This window comes from Drosophila biarmipes, unplaced genomic scaffold, assembly GCF_025231255.1.
Source record: "Drosophila biarmipes strain raj3 unplaced genomic scaffold, RU_DBia_V1.1 ptg000024l, whole genome shotgun sequence".
In the NCBI taxonomy this organism is placed as follows: Eukaryota; Metazoa; Arthropoda; class Insecta; order Diptera; family Drosophilidae; genus Drosophila; species Drosophila biarmipes.
In genome coordinates, this window is record NW_026114541.1 from 1533288 (window position 1) to 1558605 (window position 25318).

The 25318-nt window shown below is 37.0% G+C and overlaps 1 protein-coding gene and 1 long non-coding RNA gene across 8 annotated transcripts; one reads left to right on the forward strand and one right to left on the reverse strand.

Moving 5' to 3' along the window:
• Positions 1 to 3134: 3134 nt before the first annotated feature.
• Positions 3135 to 9314, reverse strand: LOC108035375 (transmembrane protein 53). 5 transcript variants are annotated; one of them, XM_050890377.1, is made up of 4 exons: positions 9014 to 9314; positions 8522 to 8777; positions 8100 to 8460; positions 3135 to 8040 (listed from the first exon to the last, which is right to left on the reverse strand). In XM_050890377.1, exons 1-4 carry the CDS (start codon positions 9069 to 9071, stop codon positions 7675 to 7677), a joined length of 1041 nt encoding a protein of 346 aa, XP_050746334.1. In that variant the 5' UTR covers positions 9072 to 9314; the 3' UTR covers positions 3135 to 7674. The 5 variants fall into 5 exon arrangements, with proteins under 5 accessions (XP_050746334.1, XP_050746335.1, XP_016966480.3 ...); XM_050890378.1 differs by having other exon boundaries at positions 8522 to 8765; positions 9014 to 9313; XM_017110991.3 differs by having other exon boundaries at positions 8522 to 8699; positions 8766 to 9301.
• A 482-nt stretch (positions 9315 to 9796) lies between these two features.
• Positions 9797 to 18883, forward strand: LOC108035371 (uncharacterized). 3 transcript variants are annotated; one of them, XR_001768772.3, is made up of 3 exons: positions 9797 to 10071; positions 10148 to 17749; positions 17926 to 18883. It is a non-coding gene; the product is annotated as an uncharacterized LOC108035371 (long non-coding RNA). The 3 variants fall into 3 exon arrangements; XR_007765684.1 differs by having other exon boundaries at positions 18080 to 18883; XR_007765683.1 differs by lacking the exon at positions 17926 to 18883 and having other exon boundaries at positions 9941 to 10071; positions 10148 to 11083; positions 11136 to 14039.
• The last annotated feature ends 6435 nt before the right edge of the window (positions 18884 to 25318 follow it).

Below are 25318 nucleotides of genomic sequence, written 5' to 3' on the forward strand. Positions count from 1 at the left end.
AAATTAAATTAAACAATTCAAATTAAAGTAAATTTCTATAAGCAGTAAGGTAATGTAAATTATCTCAAATACTAGTGCAATAATATTCCAATGTTCTTAATATTATAAAATAAATTTCCTCTCTACTAAATTCTTGCTCAGTGAATTAAATTCAATTTAATAATCAAAATGAATGCTTAAAATTGGATAACCTTTATTTGATTCGATATGAATTTAGCATACAACTTTATATGATACCCAGCTTTGTAACTTTAATGATCATTATTACTTATTATATAAAGTAAACCTATTATAAACATGAATTGCTAATTTATTTTACCAATGGAAGCTTGCATCAATGAAGATGATTAGGAGTTAGGCGTATCTCAAAGGGATCACCAACCTCTGTCGGGGTATGTGGCTGTGGTAATCATGGTAGGGTGGGCAAAGTCAGCGGCAAATAACATCATCGCTGCTGACACCGGCACACATACATCAGCTGCTGCCGCTCCGTCTAGGCAGAACCCTTCTTTTCAAATAAGTAAGTATTCAAGTATTAGTTTTGTCCTCCTACAATTTTACCTCAAAGTCACTTCGCACGCGAATTAAAATAGGATATTGTAGGACACTGTGGATCAAATTGGAAACTAACTCCCCTTACCGAAGAAAAAAAGAGCCGGAACCAGCGCGTGCCCCCACATGAAGCTACACCCACCATCTTTCGCTGCTGCTAAAACCATTCGTTATATGCTAGAAGGGTCAGTGGGCCGGTACTTAGGTTAATATGTAGGGATGTGGCCGTAGTTAGTTAGTAGCGAATGTCTCCAAGGGGTGGTATTTTATACGTCTTTTTATAAGAGGGTTTTAGTTTTTTTTTTAACATATTTATTTTTAACATATAAATATTTAATCCGTTGATTAACCAACCTAATGGTTATAAAACGTTGAGTTTAACAGTAAATAAACAAGGAAACAAATAACATGCATACATAACAGATTGGTGATTAACAATTTTTTTTTAACAATTGGTCAAGAAATAATTTCATAACTTAAGGACTCGAGTGACATGACGTCCTCTTGTCCAGAGATCGCAGGGGTGCCTGCGCTTTAATCTTCTTCTCGTCCTTGGGTTGGCCAAGGCAGCAGCTAGATGATTAGCGTGCGCTGTGAGGCGTTCGTTGTACCGACTGTAGTGTCGGCTTATTCGCTCCCGGACAGAGGGAACGAGGAGGTCAGTGGCTAGGGCTTCATTCCTCACGTACCACGGCGCATCTGAAATCCTACGCAGCGCCCCGTTTTGAATTCGTTGCACTTTCATGACGTTCGAGCAGAAGCCATGCCCCATAATTGGATGCAGTGGGTCATCGAGGACACCACAATCGATTTAAACAGCAACACTTTGTTGCCAAGGCTCAGCTTGCTCGTTGCTTTAAGCAACCAGTTAAGCTTCCTAAGCTTAGCTCGACATGTAGCAGCTATTTTGGTTGTGTGCTGCCTCCAAGTGAGCCTCTTGTTGTGATTGTGGTATGGTGACGCCGTGAAGTTCAATTATAGGAAGGATCTGTGGTCTCAGTGAGAAATTGCAGTGTTGCGACTTTCTCCCGTTTATGGAGATATTCCACCTATTGGTCCATTTGCCCTACGTGTCAAGAAACTCCTGAGTAATTCTTGACGCTTCTCTCTCACTCCCCTGAGGAACGCCGGCTCGAACAATTCTAATGCTTGACCTTTCACCTCTCACTTCGACCATAAACCATCGATCAAGCTGATATGATTTGAGCAAGAGGAATTGGCCAGTCGGGAGAAGGGACTGCAACTTGTAGAGTATCATCATGCCACACGCGGTCGAAAGCTTCCTTGACGTCGAGAAAAATAGCACAGCTATATTGCTTATTTTCAAAAGCATTAAGGATATGCTCAACAACCCGATGTGCTTGCTCAGAAGCCCCGTGCTGATGTCTAAAACCAAACTGGTGGTCTGGGATGGCTTCCTGCAATCTTGTAACTGCCATCATTCTGCTAAGGAATATTCTTTCGAATATTTTAGACAAGGTGGGCAGCAAACTTATTGGTCGGTAAGACTCGACAAGGTTCTCCGGTTTTCCTGGCTTTGGTATCATCGTAATCACAGCACACTTCCATTGGGAGGTGGATACGAAGCATTGAGTTAAACAGGCGAACAAGGAACATGATTATCTTTTTAGGCAGTGCTTTGGCGATTCTGCTATCAATGCCATCGAAGCCCGGCGCTTTTCTTGCATGCAGCTTTTGAATATGTAGGCAAAACTTCTTCTGGGCTAACATGTTTGATTGGAAACGCAGCCGGGGAAGGAGCGTTAAGAAATGCAAGCGTTTCATCGACGTCCTCGCGGCTCGCTAGGTCATATGGCTGGAAGCGTCTCTCGAGTTCGTCCGCAAAAGCAGAAGAAATTTCCGTGTCGGACCTGCACCATGTATCGTCAGATTTTTTAATGGGGACCTTTCGAAGTGGCTTTCGTTTCATATTCCGTGTTCATTTCCAAATTTTAAATCCCTAAGGCTTGGTGGGGTCAGCATTGAGAAGCATCGTATCGAAATATTTTCGCTTCGTTTCATAAAGAAGCTTCTTAAGATCGTCTTCGGCTCTACGATATGCCCTTTTGTCGACTGGATCTTGAGATCTCATATATCTGCGCCAAAGTGAGCGTTTCAACCTTACCAGATCCATAAGCACAGGTTTTAAATGAGCCTGAGGTGGGCTGGAAGGGCTTGAGACTTGTCCTGATGTTGAGGACTCGGCAGCAATATGGATGTTCCGCACAAATAGCTGGATGGCGTCGTTAATTGCGTCAGGAGAGCCTAAGACCAAATTAAGGTTGACAAGCCGGTTGATTGCTTCTTGAAAGTGTGGAAGGCTCGCATTTCGAGAAAGGATGCAAGGCCTACGAACAATTCTTTGCGCAGCGACTCTTAATTCGACGAGAAGTGGGATGTGATCTGAGCTTAGCTCAAAACTTTCTCAGATAGAGAGACACTCCGGACGAATTCCTCTGTAGACAGCGAAAAGCCCCAAAGCTATAATTTTTTCCATATTATTTTCCCACCAATTTTCCGATCGTTTCTATATGATATAATCGTCCGATTTTGATAAAATTTAATTTGAAATGCAGAACTAATTAAAAAATATTATTTATTTATTTATTTAATATTGGGTATGGTATTGTCGCCTTGGCAGAAGGGGCAGGGTGAGGTTTGGTTTTGATTTAAGTAGTGCTCGTGTGTAAGTTTTGTGTGGCCTAGTCTAAGGCGCGTTATTTTAATTTGATCGATTTGGGATGGAAGGATATGCAATAATTGTCGATGTTTGAATAGTCTTTGTTAATGTTTTTGTACCATTAATTTCAGAGTAGTTTATTTCTAGTTAGGAATTCTAGTTTTAAGTGTCTGATTATGTCTGTTAAATTAATGTTTGGGGTATAAATAAGGGGCATATTGCATGTTGATTTTGCTGTTTGGTCGGCTAGCTTGTTGCCTGCTATGCCTACATGACCAGGGATCCACAATATTTTAATTTTTGGGGCTAGTTTTGTAAAAAGTGATCTGATTTTGTTGGAGTAAAAATTGTTGTTGTTTGTGTTTCTTATGGCGTCGATTGCTGAGAGAGCGTCAGAGCTGATCATGAACTTTCCCTTGTGCTTTTGAGTTGGTCGATCGCTACTAATAAGGCTATTATTTTTGCGGAGAGTACTGATGAGTGTGGGGGTAGGATACCATATTTAATAATACAAGTATCTGATTGCATATGATATAGTGGAGTTTATTTTTGATCCGTCCGTAAATATGAATTTGTGTGTCTTATGGCTGTCTTTGGTATGTTCGTATAGTTTCCTGTATGTATCTGGTGGTGTGGTTTATTTCTTGTGCGCTCTAAATGTTGTGTCTATGAGGTTTGGGAGATCCCAAGGTGGCTGGTATTTGTGTAGTTTAACTGTCTCGTAGGGTAGGTTTAGTGCTTGATAAAGGTTTATTATGCGATCTATAGTTGATGGGTTCTTTTTTGATTTTCTGTGATTGTGTGTTACAATTGAATTTGAGGTTGGAAAGGCATTTTATGATATTCAATTTTTGGTGTAGTGATGGAAAAATTAATTTTATGTGTGTGGCCCATTTGTATTTACTGTTTATGATTATCCCTAAGATTTTGAGTGCTGTTACTTGCTGTATTGGTGTATTGCTACAGCTTATGGTGCGACTGCAATTGTGTTTTTCAAATATGGAGGTGTTGGCATTTAGCTAAGGATAGATATGCCTAGGTTTAAATTAAGGTTTTTGTTGTTTCTGAAATTTATTATGAGGAAAAAGTCATCGGTTATGCCTTAAATTTAATTTCTCTGTATAAAGATATTATGTTTGAGAGTTTATTGTATGCAATGAGAAATAGGATTACCGATATAGGTGATCCTTGTGGGATAATGGGAGTGAATTTGACATGTGCGGCATCTGACAATTAGTTGATCAATTATAGTGTGAACACATACTCGATCAAAGGCTCTTGAAAAGTCAACAGTGACGAGGGAGGTGTGCCTCTTCGACTTCGTTATGAGATGGTCTACGTATAGGAGACTATCCGAAGTCGATTTGCTTTTTTTAAAGACGAATTGGTTTGTATTTAAAAGTTTGTTGTGGGTCACAAACCACTATAGTCTTTTTGCTATGATTTTGTCTAGTGTTTTTGCTAGACAGCAGTTGAGGGAAATGGGTCTGTACGAAGAGATGTTTGTTTTGTCAGCTTTTTGGTTAAGTATCGGTATGACTAAGCTTATTTTGTAGGCTTGAGGTATGTGGCTGTCGAAAATTTGGTTAAAGAGGTTTTTTATTCTGTATTTTGTGGTAAGGGAGCTGTTGCATTTCGTAAGAAATTCTGTTTAATCCTGGAGTGGATCCTTTAAGTGTTTGTAGTGCTGACATTAATTCAAGGTGAGTTATGTTTTCCTCGATAGTTTTGGCTGTTGTTGGCTATTTTGAGAGTATCTGTTATTGTTGTGTTGTTTTTGGGATTAAGTATGGCGTGAATTTGTTTGCGTGGGTTAAGACCGCAGAAGCTCCATATGTTGCTCCATATTTTAGATGAAGGAGGTTTTGGTTGTATGGTGGATGTAAAAGAGCTGAAAGCTTCGCTTTTTCTTTTCTTAATTTCGAACTTATACTTGGCTTAAGCGTTTGTAGTTTATAATATTTGTAAGGTTGATTTTGCGATTAAGTGCTAAGCTAATTGTTTTTCTTGTTTTAACTGTGCTAGTTTTTTGTTCCACCAGGGAACCTTGAAGGGCTTTGTATTTACTAAGGTTTGTGGGATGGAAATGTTTGCGCTATGTAATATAATTTTGTTAAGTTGTGCGGCTTCTTTGTTGACGTATAGTGAATTGGGGAATATTTCGTTATTTTTGTGTGTGAGAGTCTCGAATTGCTCCCAATTGGCTTTTTTTAATATAACAAATGGTTATTTGTTTATCGTGTTTGGAGGGAATAGAGAGATAACTATAGGGAAATGGTCGCTGGCGTGGAGATCATTAAGTATTTCCCACTTGGCGTGTGGGGCAAGTGTTGGTGAGCAAACTGAAAGGTCGATATGCATGTATGTGTTGTGTGTTCAGAAATGTGTGAGGAAATTTGTCATTTAGTAAGATAAGCTGTGTGTTGTCAATAAATAGTTTTATTGTTTTTCCTTGAGAATTAGTTTTCGGGGAACCCCAGGCAGGGTGCCATCCGTTAAAGTCTCTTAGAATTAGTGATGGTGTTTGGTTATTGTACAAAGTGCCTTTAAGCATTTGGTTTGTGACGGTTCTGCTTGGGGAAATGTATGTTGTCTTCATGCGCATGCTCTTCTTGGATTTTATGTGTATTGCTGGGTTCGTTTGGAATGTTTACTATGGAATATTGAATTGACTTGTGTACTAATAGCGCTATGCCGCCAAATCTATTGGTGGCTATGTTTGTTAGTAGTGTGAAATTTATTGGAGTTGGTATATTGTTAGTGTATTGTATGTGTGTTTCTTGAAGTGTAATGACATGCGGAGAGTATTTTTTAATCAGTATAAGGAGATTATAATAGTTATTTGTATATCCTTGAATGTTCCATTGAATTAAAATTAGTGGCATTCTGGTAGTGTAAGAAGTTCTAAGGTTGAACGTTAAAGTAGTGGAGATCTGTGGCTTTTAAAGCGATTCGTTGTCGCTGTTAGTGGTATGTTTGTTTTTGTTTGAGGATTTGGCTTTTGTCTTCTTTCTATTGCAGATAGTATATAAGTCGAAACCAGCCGGATCGGACAACTATATCTTTTAGCTCCCATAGGAACAGTCGGGAAAAAAATTTAAAAAAAAAACTATATCTTTGGTGTTAATTAAATTGAATTAAATTAAATTTTATCGAAAGCGGACGACTATATCATATAGCTATTATAAGAACGATCGGAAAATTAGTGAGAAAATAATATAAAGAAAATTATATTTTTGGTGTTTTTTAACATATAATCTTCTACGCTTGGAAATATCATTTTTAAATTAGTTCTGAATGTTGAATTTAATTTTATAAAAATTGGACGACTATATCATAAATGTGCCATAGGAAGGATCGAACAGGCTACACAGTAGTTGGAGATCTATGAGTTCTCCACTGGTGTTCACCGCCGCCAGCTACTTAAGGAATCGGAGCTGCATTGCACGGAGAAGAAGGCTTAACATTTTTTATCAACATAATTTACAAAATTTTCCTTTTATTTTGTTATTTTTTTGCACCAGCAGATTACTTTTTTCTAATTAGTCCAATTTTTAGTAGGACAATGCTAGACATTGACGGTAAACTGTGAAATCTTTGGTCACACTACATGGAATATCCGAAATCCGATCCAAGTACTAGCCTTTACGTTAAAAACTACTTTAAAAGCCAAATGTAATAGATTTGCCAATACCCTTTTTTTGTACCATCCTTATGTAGGTAAGATGTAAGTACCACATTTATGATTATCATAATTTAAATTGTTATATGTTAAATAGATTTGATCGACATATCCAAAAACCAAAACAAATTTAAAAATACTGTCTAAATAAATAATATGAAAGGGGCGTAAAGCCGCTACCTAGTACTGAATATTTAAAAATCAATATAAAATCTATTTTACGTAGGTTTTGTCTATATATTGCTTGGTTAGCTCGTTTTGATGGTAACATTAAAATGATACACTTGTCGGTTTGCAATATCAACAGTCACTAATTTTTTCCAAAATTTTCACTTTTTTGGGGATGCTTTATTTTTGTTAAATGTATTTATAACTACAAAAACAAAATTTTAAAAAATATTAAATATACTCAAAAATTATGTTTGCCTACCGTTCAGACAAAATTAACTTCCATAAGTGTTTCTACTTTGTTTTTATCCTTAATATTAACTGTTTTATTAATTTATGGCGAAAGGATGTCCCACTACAAAGTTTTCAGGTCTCAGCAAGTATAACCTATATAACTTCATAACATTTGTTACAAAAAAATGCCGATTGGCAGAAAATAACGATTAAAATTTTCGTTTTTAAATATGGACAATACTTTGTTTAGAAACGCAGGCGGAGGAGACGGCGTGTATATTTTGAGAAAACATAATTCGCAAAAATATTTGCATTTAGGATTTCGATAGCTACTTAGTTATGGTTGTGCTCTTTTGTGCTAATCGTACTTCCGGTTTAACCAATATTTATTTTCTGAGGGTTCACAGTTAGGAGCAACCGTAAAAGCAGGTACTCCGATACAGTTTCTTATAAAATTACACACACTCTGGATGTACTGTTTGGGATACTTGGTGTAGATCTTAACGTGTTCGGCATCTTCGAAGCATAAAGAAGATACCTTGATACCCTGATCGCGCCGAAGTCGAATAAACTTTTCCACATCTTGGTAGGGGATAACGACGTCACCTTTGGAGTATAGGAAGAGCTGTGGGTACTTATTAACTTCGTTTTTCAGCTCGCAAAATGGGCTCGAGCGTAACGGTGTTGATTGCACGAATAGACATCTAAAGGCAGAAATTGATTCCTAAAATGAAAGAGGCAGCTAAGAGGCAGTCGATTTTTATCAGATTTAACTTCCCCTACCTCTACAAACCACATTATACCGAGGGTGATGGTTATGACAAATGCTGTCAAGCAGTTGCAAGGCTTTCCCCTTCGATAAATGGCTGTGATTGCACGGTAAAGGCCAAGCATCCTTCGCTTCCCAGGAGCAGAGTCAAATATGACACCACGAACTTGCAGTCGAGACTTGTGCTTGATTACAGCTAGGTTAATGTGTTGGTACAAAAAAGCTCCGCCATTAGAAAATATGTGAAATATCAGGGGGTGTGTATCAAAATTCATATCCTGAATCAATTTCAGGATTTTCTCGCCGATAAGGACCATTTCAGATCGCTTCCAAAACAAAGTTTCTACCGGAGCCGTGTACCGGACAGTAATAAGACTAGAAACGGCGTGTCATAAATAAGCGATGAACGTGTCGGTTAGTAAACCTAAATACTTACCCCCTTTCCTCATAAATTTTCGAGTATTTCATCAGGTATCGATCCTGGCAGCCTGCCCATCCTAGCAGAATTACGATAGGCACGTTGTCCTTTCTGTCATTAGTGTTTTTAAGTACAAATTCGTTTTCAAAGGTAGTCTTGGGGAACTTTATGAAGTACTCTAACGTGTCCTCATGCTCTGGTAGGAGAATCCTAGATAAAGACTCAGGACCGCAGGTGTTTTTGTTGGCTTTTCCTGTCTTACCTGCGTTGTTAGCTTTCAGCCCATAACAATGCGATGGCGATATAGACATTTTGTCATAATACTACTAGTAACTATTTTATAGTTAAATTTTTTCTTGTTTGGTTATGCAAAGACTACTACTACTGTATGTTATGTATTGATTTTTTCGCCGTCAAACTCTTTTAAAAATTAAGTATTTTTATGGTACTTTATTTAATTTTTTAAGCTGCAGCCGTAGATAACCAATGACAATGAAAACATGTTCTGACCTTTTTCTGCTGAAAACGTGCTCGAGTTAAAATGACTGACGAAACCAACATACTGCATTCCAGTGAAACCGTTGGACTTTCCTTTTCCAGTTTACATGCTAACCAATAGGTCAGACATGCGCATTTCTAAAAGAGTAAAGGGTACCTCCACTTTGACAGTTTTAACTTTACATTTCAATTAGTACTTTTGTTTTATTTTTTTTATATGGTCTTCGCACACTCCTTCTCAAAAAATTTTGACGCGCCATCTTGAATGTCCACATACTATACAATTTGGTGGACCTTATTAGGAAGTTAATTGCAGCAATTATGTCAAGGCCAGGCAATGACAAGTGTATTCATGCATACATATGGGCCGTTCTTGTACAAACCAAACGAACGGACATTTTCGATTTGCCTGAAACTTTTTTTACGTATACTTTCAGGATTTGACAGAAAAAAAAGTATTTTTTAGCTAAAATTTTTCAAAGCTTGTAAAAAAAAGGTAGTTTTCAAAAAGTACCCTCTGTTTACAAGTCCATATCTCAATCTGTAGTTATCCGATTGATTTCATGTCTTTTGCATAAAATCCTCTGAATCTTCAACTTTTTAAATACAATTTTAAAATACAAAATGTTTATGTTCTTGAATATAACAACAAATTTTAATTTAAAAATATTTTAAAATATTGCCCACACAATAAAAACCTTTTTTTATTTTTAATCGGTTTACAATCGATTTTTTTTTTTGATAGGTTAGAGCCATTTTCAGCAGCACACACTCATTAAAACCTTATAAGCTTAGTTTTTATAAGTAAGCCTACAGTGTACAAATAAATAAAAAACCTTATAACGTTTGATTTTCTGAGTTATTTAACCAACTGTTGATGATTTCGAAATAAAAAAGGAAATATATTTAATAAGGATCGAAACAGAATTAATTTAACCATTGTTACGAACTGTAGCTCAGGGCAGAGTACCCCTAATGCCACAGCTCGCAACATAAAAAAACATCGACAACTCCGCTCTCTCGCATCACTGAAACTATCGGACATCACTAAGAACGAAACGTAAACAAAGGTAAATATTAACAAACATTGACAGAAATTTGGGTTTTAATCAAGGTACATGTGTTTTAATTGTTTTAAATTTTCAGCCACTGCTGGCAGGGACGGAGGGCGATTGTCGTCGGGCTGAGCACTTTTTGCTGGAGGCCAGCGGCATTCAAGATAGCTAACAGGCGCACTCGGCCGCCAAAAACGAAATGGCGGTAATTTGCAACACTGCTGTCTGACGACATGGATATGCCGAGATGAGGCGGAATTTGTAGTCCGGAACGGACTCACCGGGAAATACTGGATGTCTGCGGCGAGGATGGCAAAGGCGTTCTCGGCTGGTAATCCGTGCAGCCAAATTATGGGTAGTATGTAAAGTATTTTAGTAGAACTCCCAAGTATGTAGGCGAACTCCCAATATAATCTCCAAAGTATGTAGTCGAACTCCTAAGTAAATCTGGCAAGTAGGTAGTCGAAATCCCAAAAAAAATCTGCCCAGTATGTAGTCGAAATCCCAAGTAAATCTCCCGGGCCCCTTTTGTGTCGGGACCCCGATTGCCCTATAAATGATTAATAATAAATACCGCAAATAATAAATACATACTACCACTCACTTTTATTTTATTTTTGGCACAAAATTTAACTTAGGCTTCTAGCTGCATCTGTCTGGTTCGGCAATATGGCTGCGACGATACCCATATCTGCTGATCATTTTTATTTCTGCCCCCGCCATATTACATGGCCTCTCCTAAAATTGGGTCATTGGACAGATGAGTGCCATTTAAGATGATCTCGGAGCGAACCGCTTCATCCCGCAGCTGCGACTATCGCCCTATCGGCCCAACCTATCGATAGAGTCACTCCCATCATCGACTCCAATTGCAACACCAACCAAAGATTTCGAGAGGTGCTACCCGAGGCTTCAGGAGAACGACGAAATAACTGGTAGCTTTGGAGATGAAATGGGACTAAACCCGGCACTGATACCATCTTGCAGTTCTATTGGCGCCTAATGCGGGGCCCACGCATGACGGGAGGTATAGCAGATGTGATGGCGATGCTTGTATACTTTGTTTTTCTTTTTTTCAGATCACAGCCAGATGTCCTTGGCATGATACACTCCCAGACTGCGGCCTTGGAGGTCTTCCAGCAAGTATGCATTGCCACCAACGGATTTGACCCCCCTAGCTTTCAGGAACTTGCGGGCAAACTTGACGTTGAAGGACGTTCCTGTTTATCCTCTCGGCATTGCTCTGTGGTGAGTATTCTGGAGTCTTTAGGTGCTGTATACCGAAGCCGTCCATCTTCTCCTCAAACGCCTCGGATACGAAGGCGGGATCCACAGCTTCCATTCGGATCCTTTCAATTCCTCCTTCCTTGTTAAACTCTACATCCTGCACGTTCTCGCTGCCTTTGCGATGTTCAATCTTGAAATCCTAGCCCTGTAGCTGTATAGGCCACCTTTTGAGTCGTCTGAATAGATCCTTCATTGTCATTAACCACCCAAGGCTGGCGTGATCAGTGATCCTTTTCCGCGACCGAGTAATTAACCTGTCGTTTGTTCATCTTGGTCGAGAACGCGAAAGGGATCGTGCTGACAAAAATGTAAAGTACATCGTGGAAAATTTTGAGAATAATAATTTCGTGCTAGTCTAACAGAATCATTAAATGTTAGGCGGTTTACAAGTTCTACAAAATCAATATCCCCTCTTATAAGATTTTTATAAAAATAGTAGCAAGCATTGTTCTACGATTTACAAGTGTAGGTAAATTAAGCAATTGTAATCTACTCTGGTAGGAAAGCTACATTTTGATCCCAGTTCAAACTAAGCAGGGCAAATAAAGGAAATTGTTTTGTACCGATCCTAAACGGTCGAAGTGCACTTCATATTGTGGACTCCAAACCGATGAACAATATTCCAAAATAGGACGGACAAGGGAGGTAAATAATAATTTGGTCGTATAAGGGTCATCAAATTCTTTTGACCAAAGCTTTATAAACCCAAGAACTCTCATGGCTTTGTTAACAGTGGACATTATGTGGCAGTCAAATTTAAGTTTAACCGAATATATTCGTTCGAGAGGAGTATTTTTAAGAAAGTAACCGATAAACGTAGGAGGCAGTTCAAATTTAAAAGGTTGTACCCACACCATCCATGAAAACTGACTATAAGTTAAATCCCGACGCTATATCATTATATATTAAACAAAACTTAACATCATCAGCATACATTACAATACTAATATGTGTTAGGATAGCGGTAAAATCGTTAACAAACAAACTTAATAGCAAAGGGCACAAATGACTACAACACTCTCTATAATAACTTTCTGAGTCCCACCATTCAAATAAGTTAAAGGCCAAGCTGATCTATTTTGAATAAAGAGAGAGAGAGAGAGAGAGAGAGAGAGATTGACAGGCCTTACTAAAATCAGTATATATAACTTCAGTCTGTATATTTTCCTTAAATACATTTATTACAATAATTTACAATTCAAGAAGGTTGGTGTTGGTCGATCCTCGCCTAACAAAACCATGCTGACACGGTGATACAATCGAATAGCTAACATGTTGCAAATGAGAAGTGATAATACGTTCCAATGCTTTAGATGTTTTCAACAAATTTGTCTATAATTCTGGGCCTTAGCACCCTTTTTGTGAAGTGGAATAATAAAAGATAGTAGAAAAAACTGATGATAAAATATGCAAATTTAAAAGTTTAAGAATCGTTTAGCACACACCCAGGTAGTCCATCTGGACCGGGAGATTAAGTTGTTCTTCCTAAATCTCTTAAAAGAGAACTTTTGGTAACTACAGCGGTAAAAATACAATTTGCCCTATTTAAGGTTAGGGTACTTCGAATTTGACCAAACAACCGACCTATAAGTAGTTTGGAAAAACTCAGCAAATAAATCAGCAATTTCTATACCTCCATTGAGTTTAGACGTACCGATAAAGGCTATGCGGATGACTTACGTTTGGCATTAACAAAGTTGTAGAACTGTTTCGGGTCGTTTGATAATTCAAATTTGCATCGGTTTAGATCCACAGAATAGCACTAACTGTTGAGAACATTAAAATCTATTCGAGCCACCACATATTTCGAAAAATCTGCTGGTCTACCCGATTTTTTACACTTTTTTTAAGTGTTCGATTTAAGGTTTTTAAGACTTTGACCTATCAGGTACGCATTCATTAAAAAAAAGTATTTAACACTGTATAGAATAGTACAGTGGCACTATCAATGTCTGTACAATTGTACAATTCTGACCAATTAAAATGAGAAATCATATCGTTAAGTTTATTATAGTAACATTTACGAAAACATCCCATTTTAGTTGGAGAAACTAAAGGAGAGAGGGTATCAGAGCAGGGGAGGCAAATTTTCAGTTCCATAGTTGGATGATTTCGGTCTTCAGGTACAAAAAGAGCGTCAGTTCTACATACTGTGATTTCAGACGGGTCTGAAACAAACACAAGATCTAATTGTCTACTTCAGGAATTTTTTATACACCTTAATCGCTGTAGCGATAATTCTAAAAGGCCATCCACAAAATCATGGGCGGGTAAAGGCAGAGCGACAAATGAGTCAGTAGGAGGAGACCAAGAATTATCAGGAAGATTAAAGTCACCTAAAACAATCAAAAGGTCTCTGTTAGGAAAAAGGGATAGAACAGATTTTTTTGCAGACAGATGATGCTCATAAATTACTAGATCAGAGTAAGGTGGAATATAAGAACATGTAACAAAAATAGATAAAGATTGCACGAAAACTTTCACACTTAGAAATTCAATTTCTTTCGGGATATGAATGAGAATTCTTTCAGATATTAGGCTAGAGGTCACGGCAATCGGCACACAAATCAGCACGGCAATTTTTGGCACAGTGGAATGCATGGTATTGGTTCTCGGTTTATTTGGAACAAATTCTTTAATTACTAAATCATAATTAAACCAAAAGCTTTCAGAAAGTAAAACAATAAAAACAAAAACATTGTGGAAATTCATATTGAATAGACATTTCAGGTAGCCGGACATTTGAAAATTCCAATTGTTACAGTGGTAAGTGTTCAATACAATTTTAAATCAAGGTCTCCAAAGATTCGATGATGACTGGCTGGAAACACGCCGGGAAGATGGGATCGCCGTCCGGATCGGGGTCTAAATCTGGACACAGCTTCAGGAGTCTGAAAGGGCACTCTTGGTCAACAAAGGCAACCTGCCAAGAGAGAATAAGTTGATGAGCACATACAAGAAGTCGGGTGGGAGATCAGAATACTTAGTGGCAAGGGCTAGTGATGAGTCAGTAGGAAGAGACCAAAAAATATCAGGTAGATTTAAGTCACCTAAAACAATCAAATGATCTCTGTTAGAAAGAAGGAATAAAACAAATTATATTGCAGACAGATGGTGCTCGTAAATTACTAGATCAGGTGAAATATAAGAACATGTAACAAAAACAGATATAGATTGCAAGGAAACATTGACACTTAGAAAATAAATTTCATTCGGGATATAGCTAACGGCAATCAGCACACCGCAAAAATAAAACTTTTTAGTTTTTGTCACAGTGGGGGCCTGTTATTTGTTCTCGGTTGATTTGGAACAAATTCTTTAATTACTGAATCATCAAAGTAAAACATTAAAAGCATCTGGCAATTATTTTAAATAACGATATCCTACGAGCGTATGAGTATCGAAATTGTTCAACTGCAATATCTTCGGATGGGAATTTTTCACGTATAAATTCCAAAAGATCCTCAGATGTGGTATCAGGGTTGAATATAGAAAAAAATAATTGCTTCCTTTGTGGAACAACTGAAAGTTTCTTACGCCCCCTAGCAGCAATGTGAACCTCACTAGGCTGAGATCGAGGAACTGTGCCTACTGTACCTATAGGTACGGTCGGCACCGAATCGGTTAATAATTTTTTGTTATTAAACTGGGCACAGACGGTATTGAACCCCCCATTGAGTTGCCTGAGATATTCAATAGGCTGTCTCAAGTCTGCTTCATAAAGCGGCTCATCTCAACCATCATTTTCTTGCAGGACCCATATGACCAGAATTAAGATCAATAAAATCTTTAACTGGTAAATCCTGCACATTTGACGTGCATCATCGAATCGCTGAGCCAGCAAAAAATAAAGGGGTCTTTAGTTAAAGACGCAAGAACAGACAAGGGCCATTATAAGATAACAAAAGTTTTTTTAAGAATATGAAATGCAATAAAACATGAAAAATACCTCAAAAATCAAAAAGGCACAAAACACAAAAAAAAAATACAAGGAAGAACGCTAAAGTCAAATGCCTCGACTATCAGGTACCCGTTACTCAGCTTGAGGGAGTAAAATAGAAATGAAGATATATAAGCAGCAAAGAAATATTTTAAAGCGCCACCTACCGGCTACTTTGGGATATGTTATATGGGCGGCAGACAGTTTTAACCGTTTTAGCCGTTTGGGGGCGTTAGGCCCCCGTTGTTTGGCCAATCGAAAGGTTTTAATGAGATAAATTTAGTTTACCAAAAAAAATGTCTAGGATGACAGCTGTGGGCGGTTTTTTGGCGTTAGAGTGGGCGACGCATATTTTTTTTGGGGTCAATCGATAGGTATTGATGAGAAAAATACATTTCAGTTAAAATTTGTTTTCTATCAGATTTTCGCGGACTGTGGGCGTTAGAGCGGGCGTGGCACCCCAAACTTGCGTTGCGTACGAAGCCCAGGAATCTGCTTGCCAAGTTCGACTGTTCTATCTCGTATGTTTTTTTTCATACGGACGGACGGATAGACGGACATGGCTAGATCGACTCGGCTAGTGATCCTGATCAAGAATATATATACTTAATGGGGTCGGAAACGCTTCCTATACCCTTTTACTCTACAAGTAACGGGTATAATAACAACGCTAGATCGCAAAAATTAATCAAACGTAAGAGAGTACGAGAGAATAAATATTCTAACAACTGAGCGTGGCTTGTGCGACACTTACAACTTTAAACACGCAAGAGAGGGAGTTACAGAAATAGAACTGAAAAAGTCTAGCACAAATTCAGCAGGTTTATATAAAGGGCAAATTACAGTTATAAAATAGAGCGAGGTAGATTGAGAGGGAGTAAAAGAGTTCTAGCAAGCTTAGAGAGCGTAAGTTACAATAACAAAGCCAAGAGATTAAACAAATCTAATAGAAATATTAAAATAACTATAAACACATACCCGGTCGGACAGACGGACATAGCTAGATCGACTCATTTAGTGTTCCTGATCAAGAATATATACCTTTATGGGGTCGGAAACGCTTCCTTCTGACGAATCTAGTATACCCTTTTACTCTACGAGTAACGGGTATATTTACCACACGAACAAAATACGGACTTCTTATTAATATTAGGGTAGTGTACATTTTCGACACGATAAGACGAGAAGTTTACATCACCCTACACTTCGCTACTAATATAATACATTTTCGTCGTAAATACTAATATCAGAACTTTTCTCGTTAAGAGGTGTTTTGATATCAGAAGTTATGCTTTAAACACAAATCATATAATCCGCATACCTTTCCCAACTTCGTAAAATTAAAATTTTTTGTTACTATTTATATGAATTTAAAAAATTCCAATACCCTAGAATAAAGATACGCTCAGGAAGTGTTAGATTTTTTGAACTAGTAAATTTTGAAATTTTTGTTTATTAATAACTTTAAAGAGTAACTAACACATTAAAGTTTTACCCAAAATCGTTAGAGAAGTCTTCAAGAAATCAGAAATAAAAGTTTTTAAAAAATTTTGAATGCAAAGTCGTTTGTTGTTAACGGCGTTAATTAGACACATCATGTTAGAAAGGCGTACAAAGCATTTTAGAATTCAGAATAGCACATCTTAAATTTTTAGGACCATCAAATAGATTTTGATACGCACAAAAGAAGTTCAGTGTTCAGGCAGAGTAATATATTCTGGACCAGTACATATATATTTGGCCATTTACGAGTGTGTTGATTAATAACTTTGACACGGTTTTTGTGGAATTGATGCATAATAAACCATACTCAGCCAGCCAGAAGCTGTATGTATATTCTACAAGACACACTCCGCGGTGAAGCAAGAAACATTTTGACAGATACGGCCTTCTCTCAAGGCGGATACGACAACTCCTGGCAACGACTAAAAGCCAGATGCCAAAACGGAGATATCGTCAACTACGTGCCCTTAACGGGTCTGCGCAACAGCTTTGAGCACTACTTGACACAGTGCGAAAGACTTTAAGCTCATATCTACACAAAATCCTGGGATCCAATTCTGTGTTTTATAATTAGGAGAAAACTACACCAACAGAGTCTTGCTTCATTGGAAAACTCAGCAGATGCCCCAAAAGAAATTCCAACGTGGCGGAGTACTGTCGTTTATTGAGCGGCGCGCTTGAATGCTGGAAACGATAGATGCACAACCTACAAAAACGCTCCGCCCTCAGCCAGTCCGCAACGAAGAGAGCGCAAGATTTGTCACCCAGGACCACATCACATTAAGGCGTCTAATAGATTGAAAACTGTGGGTCACTGTTTACTTGTCGAGACTGCCATCAATGGCATCAATCAATGTTACCCAAAGGCGCAGTAACCATCGCAGGCTACGACAACCCCAGAGGACAGGTTCTTCTCGCGACCGCCAAGGTATCATTAGAAGGACCTACCGGTCAACTTAAAAGGTAAGTCTCACTTCAAGGAGGATACCAGATCTGCTTCTCTTAAAAAAATGTCGTTACCGATTGAAATATGTGGAATCGGAAGAAAAGTAACAACAGCGACCAAGTCAATATTAAAGCTATCCTCGTCATGAATCTCCGAATTGCAACCCCAGAAGAGGTATTTATTATTTCCACAGTCATTTAAAAACAATCATCGTTACCGATTGCACACGATCTAATAATTTCTAAGAGACTGCCTTTAGCAGATGTTGACTTTCGGCAACATAAGCCCATTGACCTCATCTTAGGGGTTGACCTGCATGCCCGGTTAGTAACTGGTAAACTTTTTAGACTAGGACCTAATAAACCTCTGGCGAACGGCACTACGCTTGGCTATGTAATCACCGGTTTTCCTAGAAAAGAACACTCCTTTGATACGCTATTCAGTCATATATTGGATGAATTGTGAACGTGCCAGAGGGAGAAGGTTCGTACCCAAAGCTGATTAATATGACCAACACCCAACAAACCAAGCAATAGCGCTGTTTGAAACAGTACTACCCGCTCAGTACCACACACTGGTTAAGAGAATTGCTGATCAACATATTATATTCAATGTCAACAGTTATAACTCATATTTGTAAACTTTCGTGTTCTAAGTAGTAAATAAGCTAATACCAAGTAAACAATAAATCATTAATCAACGCACTCATAACTCCGCGGCTTTACTTCCTATTTCTGGGAATAGGCGTCGTAATAGGCGTCGCTAACCTCCAGTAGCTCAAACCTCAGATCAGTGCCCGCATCGCCTTCTCGTCCATCGTCGTGACGCGTTCGTCCTGGCATAAAAGCTTCCCCGTGCCAGCGACAAGACGCTCAGTATAACCCCCTTGTCCCGCGACGTGACCTAGAAGTGCCATTTTCGCTTGGGCACAAACACTTTCTATGCCCGCAATACCGTTTTTACTTGTTATTTGAATTTGTACTCCTGAATTTAAACAATTGTGTAAGGTGTAGTGTTTGGCACATTTAGTAAACTTGAAAAATTGCACTGGCACGTTTGTGACACCATATAGCTGCCATAGAAACAATCGGAATATTGGTGGGAAAATAATATGAAACAAATTACAGCTTTGGTGCCTTTTAACATATAACATTCTAAGCTTGGAAATAACAATTTTTTATTAGTTCTGAATTTTGAATTAAATTGTATTCAAATCGGACGACTATTTCATATAGCTGTCATAGGAACGATCGGTAAATAGGTGGGAAAATAATATGAAACAAATTATAGTTTTGGGGTTTTTTGACATATCTTATTATTGGGAATCAAAATTTTCTCTATTTTTAAGAATTTCAAATGTAATTTAATAAAAACCGGACTACTCTAACATATAGATGTCAAAAAGTGGTCTGAAGAAGAGAACGAAATCATTTTTTTAATATTACTGAAGTCAACAACAATTTTTAAAATTGTACATGGTGTTATTAAAGTTGATTATTTCTTATTACTGCAAGGGTATACAAACTTCGGCCGATGTTACCATCCTTTCTTGTTTCGTATAATTTATTTTAAAAATTTAATTTTGTGTGTCTGCTATGAATTAAATATTTTTAGCTATCTTTATGAGCGGTTTTTTTACTGTTATTTCCGGAAATAACTATGTTATCATTATTTGTTTAGGTTTAGGCTTAGGTTTATAACGTTCTTGTCATATAATTTTTTATTCTTTGTCTTGTTTTCTTCGAATATAATTCTTGCTCTTTTGAATGCCATTTCTTATCTATATTTACTTTCCCTAGCATAGTTATCTATATTGTATATGGATTCTATGTTATCTACGCTATTAAAATATGTAGGTAAATTACTTGTTTTACCAAAGACAAGTTCATATGAACAATAATCATGTGCTGGGGTCGTATTGAAACAGTATACGAAATATTGGATCCATACGGCCCAATAATTTTTATCAGCCAATATATATAAAAGCATATATTTTTTAAAAGTTATGTGACTTCTTTCGACTGTTTGAACTGTCTGGTAATAGTGTGCAGTAGGTGTTATATAATTTATTTTTAAATAATTGTAAAAATCATTTATTATAGAATTTTTGTATTCTGTTCTCATGTCCGTAATGAACGTCTTTATTGGACCGTAGTTTAGAATAAAATTCTCCAATATCGCTTTGGCTACCGAACTAAATTTTTTGTTTGAAATTGAGACTAGGTATTCATTACCATTCTCCGACTTGGGTAGAGGGCGATTTATTTGTCATTTTTGATTTTTGTTATTTTGGACATTTTTGTACCTACTCAGTAATATCTCGAGTTATCCTTTCCAATAAAAATGTCTTAGACCTTGTACGAGGTTTTTCCAATGCCTGTGTGACCTCCTTGTACTGGATCATCATGTAATGTAGACAATATAGATTCTTTTTCTTTAACATTTGTTAATTTGGTCACCGGGTTGAGTAGCGCTACTCTCAATGTTTTCAATATTTTATTGCCCATAATTTTAAAACTATCTATTAAAATTTGTTCAAAGATATTTTTCCATGGTGCCATTTTTTATTGGCTGATTTATAATTTTCTTACCATGTTTAAAAAAACAGCATATTTTTTATGTGCAAGGTCACTACTTTACGTACTACATCATTATTAATGACTTCGTATACGTTGGGCTGAGAAGCTTAATTGTTAGATTGCCTTGGCATCTCTATCGCACTGCAATATTTCCGATGTTCGAAGGCTGTTCGAATTTCTGATGTTATCCGGTTTACTAGCTCGATGGTTCCGTGGCTTTCTCGAAACCCGATTTAATGTGCCGCGACTAAGATATTTTTCTAGTAATTTGGACAGGAACGATTGTAAGCTTATTGGCCTGGCTTCGGTATCATTATAACCATAGACTTTTTCCATTTTTTGGGGTAGTAGCCAAGTTTCCGGTAAATAGTTTACATCTAACATCCATTGCGCAGTCTGGAAGTTCAAGAATCATTTTTGAAGTTATTAGGTCTCGCCCTGGAGCCTTTTTCGGTTTTAATTGCTTCCTAATGACATAAGCAGTTTCAGGTGCTTGAAACAAGATCAGGCTAATTGAAATTTCAGGGCTGTAGTTGGAAAGAGTTTGTGGCCGCGTTTGGCTAAAATACATTTCGTAGGTATAAAGCAAATGTTTCGGCTCTGTCTTCGTCGCTGCGGGCCCAAGGGCTTGAGGAGTTTCTAATCGGAGTGACTGGATCACCTCGAAAATGTTTTGTTTGTGTACAATGTGTTGCTAATTTATTTATGCTTAATCAATGTTACTTTATTGGTACAGTGTACACTGAATATGTGCGCATACTACAAAGGCTGTGACTTCTACTAGAATATCAAATTTTGAATATACGTCGATAGACGATCCAAATTGTTGGTGACCTACCAAATAAAAATCCATCCAAATCCATCAAAGTAACTTTTGTTAATCAGGGAAGTAATGTGTTTCCCTAAACCATTTAGTTGTTTTTTCGATTCCTGGATGTAAAAATTCCTTATGTCGTTAAATTTTTTTTTGTATGTCTGTATATTGCAATATGTTTTCAAGTCTTGCCGTACATCTTACTAATTTCGATAAATGATTTGCATTTATAATTTCTACATAAGCTTTTTGGATTGTGAGAAAATCTGAGTCATTATGGAAATAAACCGCATACATGAATATTTTTTTTGCTGAGGCCTGTGTCATTTCCCTACAAAAAATTTTAATTTTTTATTTGTGAAAATATTGTGTTACTTTAGCTGTAACTTCATTTCCTTTAATTAATTCAATTTGTCGGGAAAAATAATTAAATGGTCTCTCAGTTATGGAAATATAAATTTGGTTGTCCTGTTGAGCACTGTGTACTGTTGCGTCTGCATTACTAGCTGTTTAGTATGTTTTCTTAAAAATTGTCTGTAAAAATAGTTTCTTCTATTTTGGTTCTGTATAATGCGTTGGCTACTTGATTTTCTTTTCCTGGTAAATATTAAATTAAAAAAGTTTTAATTTTTTTGTCCACCTTTGTAGTTACTCGTAGAGTAAAAGGGTATACTAGGTTCGTAAAAACGTAACAGGTAAAAGGAAGCGTTTCCGGCCTTCTAAAGTATATATATTCTTGATCGAGTCGATCTAGCCATGTCCGTCTGTCTGTCTGTCCGTATGAAAGCTGAGATCTCGGAAACTATAAGAGCTAGAACAGACAGACTTGGAGTATACTGATTGCCCCCTTTCGCCCCCACATCCCCATGTGACAATATTGATCATGTATCCTCCTCCTCATTATAAGCAATTAATAATCACGTGAGAAAGGTGCACATGAAAGAGGTCACACACCTATAGTATCCGAAGGTCGTTATCACGTACCCTTTAACCTCATTATCCCAGGTGTTGCTGTGCACTTGAGAAGGGTCGCACACGCAAAGTATCCAAAGGTTGTTATATCAGAGTAACATGACCGATCATGTTTGAGAATAATGTTTTCTATGATTGCAAGACAAGTTTAGAAATCAAAGCACCCCAATAAAATAAATCTCACAAGTTAATGTTTCTCAGATGTGGGAAATATATTGAAACCCATATTTTCGTTTCTGGCCCAGAACGTTTTACTGGTAAATTGTCAAAGATTCTCTCCTTTCCACAAAGGGTCATAAAGATATCAGCCAGAGTCAGAGACCCGAACATGGGCCCTTGTCTATTACCTGACCGTAATAAAAGGGACATACGCAGAAGTCCGAGGGTATTGCGAACATGATTTGTTATGTTATTTCTTATTTTTCAGTCTTTTTTCCAGATTATAATATATTTTCATAATATTGAGTGCCTCATTTTTGTAATCCGAAATTCGGTAGTATACACAAGTATCGACTCCCTAGGTGGCTGCATCATTGCTCCACGCACAGGTGTCTATATGATTTCCACGAATAGATATTTTCATTTTTTCTCCATTACATTCAAAGAGTTTTGATTGTATAAACTGAAGACGCACGTAGTGTGCATTGAACAGAATTCCGTCGAATTAGTTTAGAAAGTTATTTATTTTAAGTGAATGCATGATGTCTCTCTAACTCAACAATCTTGACTTGGCCCTTAAAACATCCTTACGCAAATTATAAAGAACATTTTATATAGGTTTCCGTATTCTTATTTTACCTCAAGCTGTACATATGAATATCTTTGATTTCCTTAAAGTCAAAATGATTTTTTTTCAAATTGTCCCCTATTGACTACCTGCGTATGACGGTGTGTATAAAAACGAATCTTTCCTTTCCCACCTTCAACCTAACCAACCTTCTCTTTTGTTCTACAATTTTTTGTCTCCTTTATCTATTGATGGTATACTATTGATTACAATTGTATGAAACATTTTTCAAACATATACTTCTCATCCCTTCTAACCAATGAATAGTCGATGTAACCTTTTAGAACTACCTTTTTGTTGCTCTGTCTCCTTTATCGATTTGAGGCTGTCCTATTGGTTACACTTGTATCAAATATTTTTCAAAATCAATACTTCTTATCTCTTCTAACCAATGAATAGTCTATGTGCCCTGCTAGACCTATCTATAATGTTTTTAAATTTACAAAATTCTAAATATGCACCTCTAATTTTCAATATTATCTCATTTTCAATATTATAGTTCTGTTCTTCTTTCGACTGTTCGAACTGTCTGGTGATAATGTGCAGTAGATGTTATAATATTTATTTTTAAATAATTGTCAAAATTATTTATTATAGAATTTTTGTATTCTGTTCTCATGTCCGTAATGAACGTCTTCATTGGACCGTACTTCAGAATAAAATTCTACAATACCGCTTTGGCTACTGTAGTAAATTTTTTTGTTTGGAATTGAGACTAGGTATTTAGTCAAGTCACAAATTAATGTGACTGCGTATTCGTTACCATTCTCGACTTGGGTAGAGGGCGATTTATTTGTCATTTTTGATTTTTGTCATTTTGGACATTTTTGTACCTACTCAGTAATATCTCGAGTTATCCTTTCCAATAAAAATGTTTTAGACCTTGCACAAGGTTTTTCCAATGCCTGTGTGACCTCCTTGTACTGGATCATCATGTAATGTAGACAATATAGATTCTTTCTCTTTAACATTTGTTAATTTGGTCACCGGGTTGAGTAGCGCTACTCTCAATGTTTTCAATATTTTATTGCCCATAATTTTAAAACTGTCTATTAAAATTTGTTCAAAGATATTTTTCCATGGTGCCATTTTTTATTGGCTGATTTATAATTTTCTTACCATGTTTAAAAAAACAGCATAGTGACCTACTTTACGTACTACATCATTATTAATGACTTCGTATACGTTGGGCTGAGAAGCTTAATTGATAGATTGCCTTGTCATCTCTATCGCACTGCAATATTTCCGATGTTCGAAGGCTGTTCGAATTTCTGATGTTATCCGGTTTACTAGCTCGATGGTTCCGTGGCTTTCTCGAAACCCGATTTGATGTGCCGCGACTAAGATATTTTTCTAGTAATTTGGACAGGAACGATTGTAAGCTTATTGGCCTGGCTTCGGTATCATTATAACCATAGACTTTTTCCATTTTTTGGGGTAGTAGCCAAGTTTCCGGTAAATAGTTTACATCTAACATCCACTGCGCAGTCTGGAAGTTCAAGAATCATTTTTGGAGTTATTAGGTCTCCCCCTGGAGCCTTTTTCGGTTTTAATTGCATCCTAATGAATGAATGCTTGAAACAAGATCAGGCTAATTGAAATTTCAGGGCTGTAGTTGGAAAGAATTTGTGGCGGCGTTTGGCTAAAATACATTTCGTAGGTATAAAGCAAATGTTTCGGCTCTGTCTTCGTCGCTGCGGGCCCAAGGGCTTGAGGAGTTTCTAATCGAAATGACTGGATCACCTCGAAAATGTTTTGTTTGTGTACAATGTGTTGCTAATTTATTTATGCTTAATCAATGTTACTTTATTGGTACAGTGTACACTGAATATGTGCGCATACTACAAAGGCTGTGACTTCTACTAGAATATCAAATTTTGAATATACGTCGATAGACGATCCAAATTGTTGGTGACCTACCAAATAAAAATCCATCCAAATCCATCAAAGTAACTTTTGTTAATCAGGGAAGTAATGTGTTTCCCTAAACCATTTAGTTGTTTTTTCGATTCCTGGATGTAAAAATTCCTTATGTCGTTAAATTTTTTTTTGTATGTCTGTATATTGCAATATGTTTTCAAGTCTTGCCGTACATCTTACTAATTTCGATAAATGATTTGCATTTATAATTTCTACATAAGCTTTTTGGAGTTTGAGAAAATCTGAGTCATTATGGAAATAAACCGCATACATGAATATTTTTTTTGCTGAGGCCTGTGTCATTTCCCTACAAAAAATTTTAATTTTTTATTTGTGAAAATATTGTGTTACTTTAGCTGTAACTTCATTTCCTTTAATTAATTCAATTTGTCGGGAAAAATAATTAAATGGTCTCTCAGTTATGGAAATATAAATTTGGTTGTCCTGTTGAGCACTGTGTACTGTTGCGTCTGCATTACTAGCTGTTTAGTATGTTTTCTTAAAAATTGTCTGT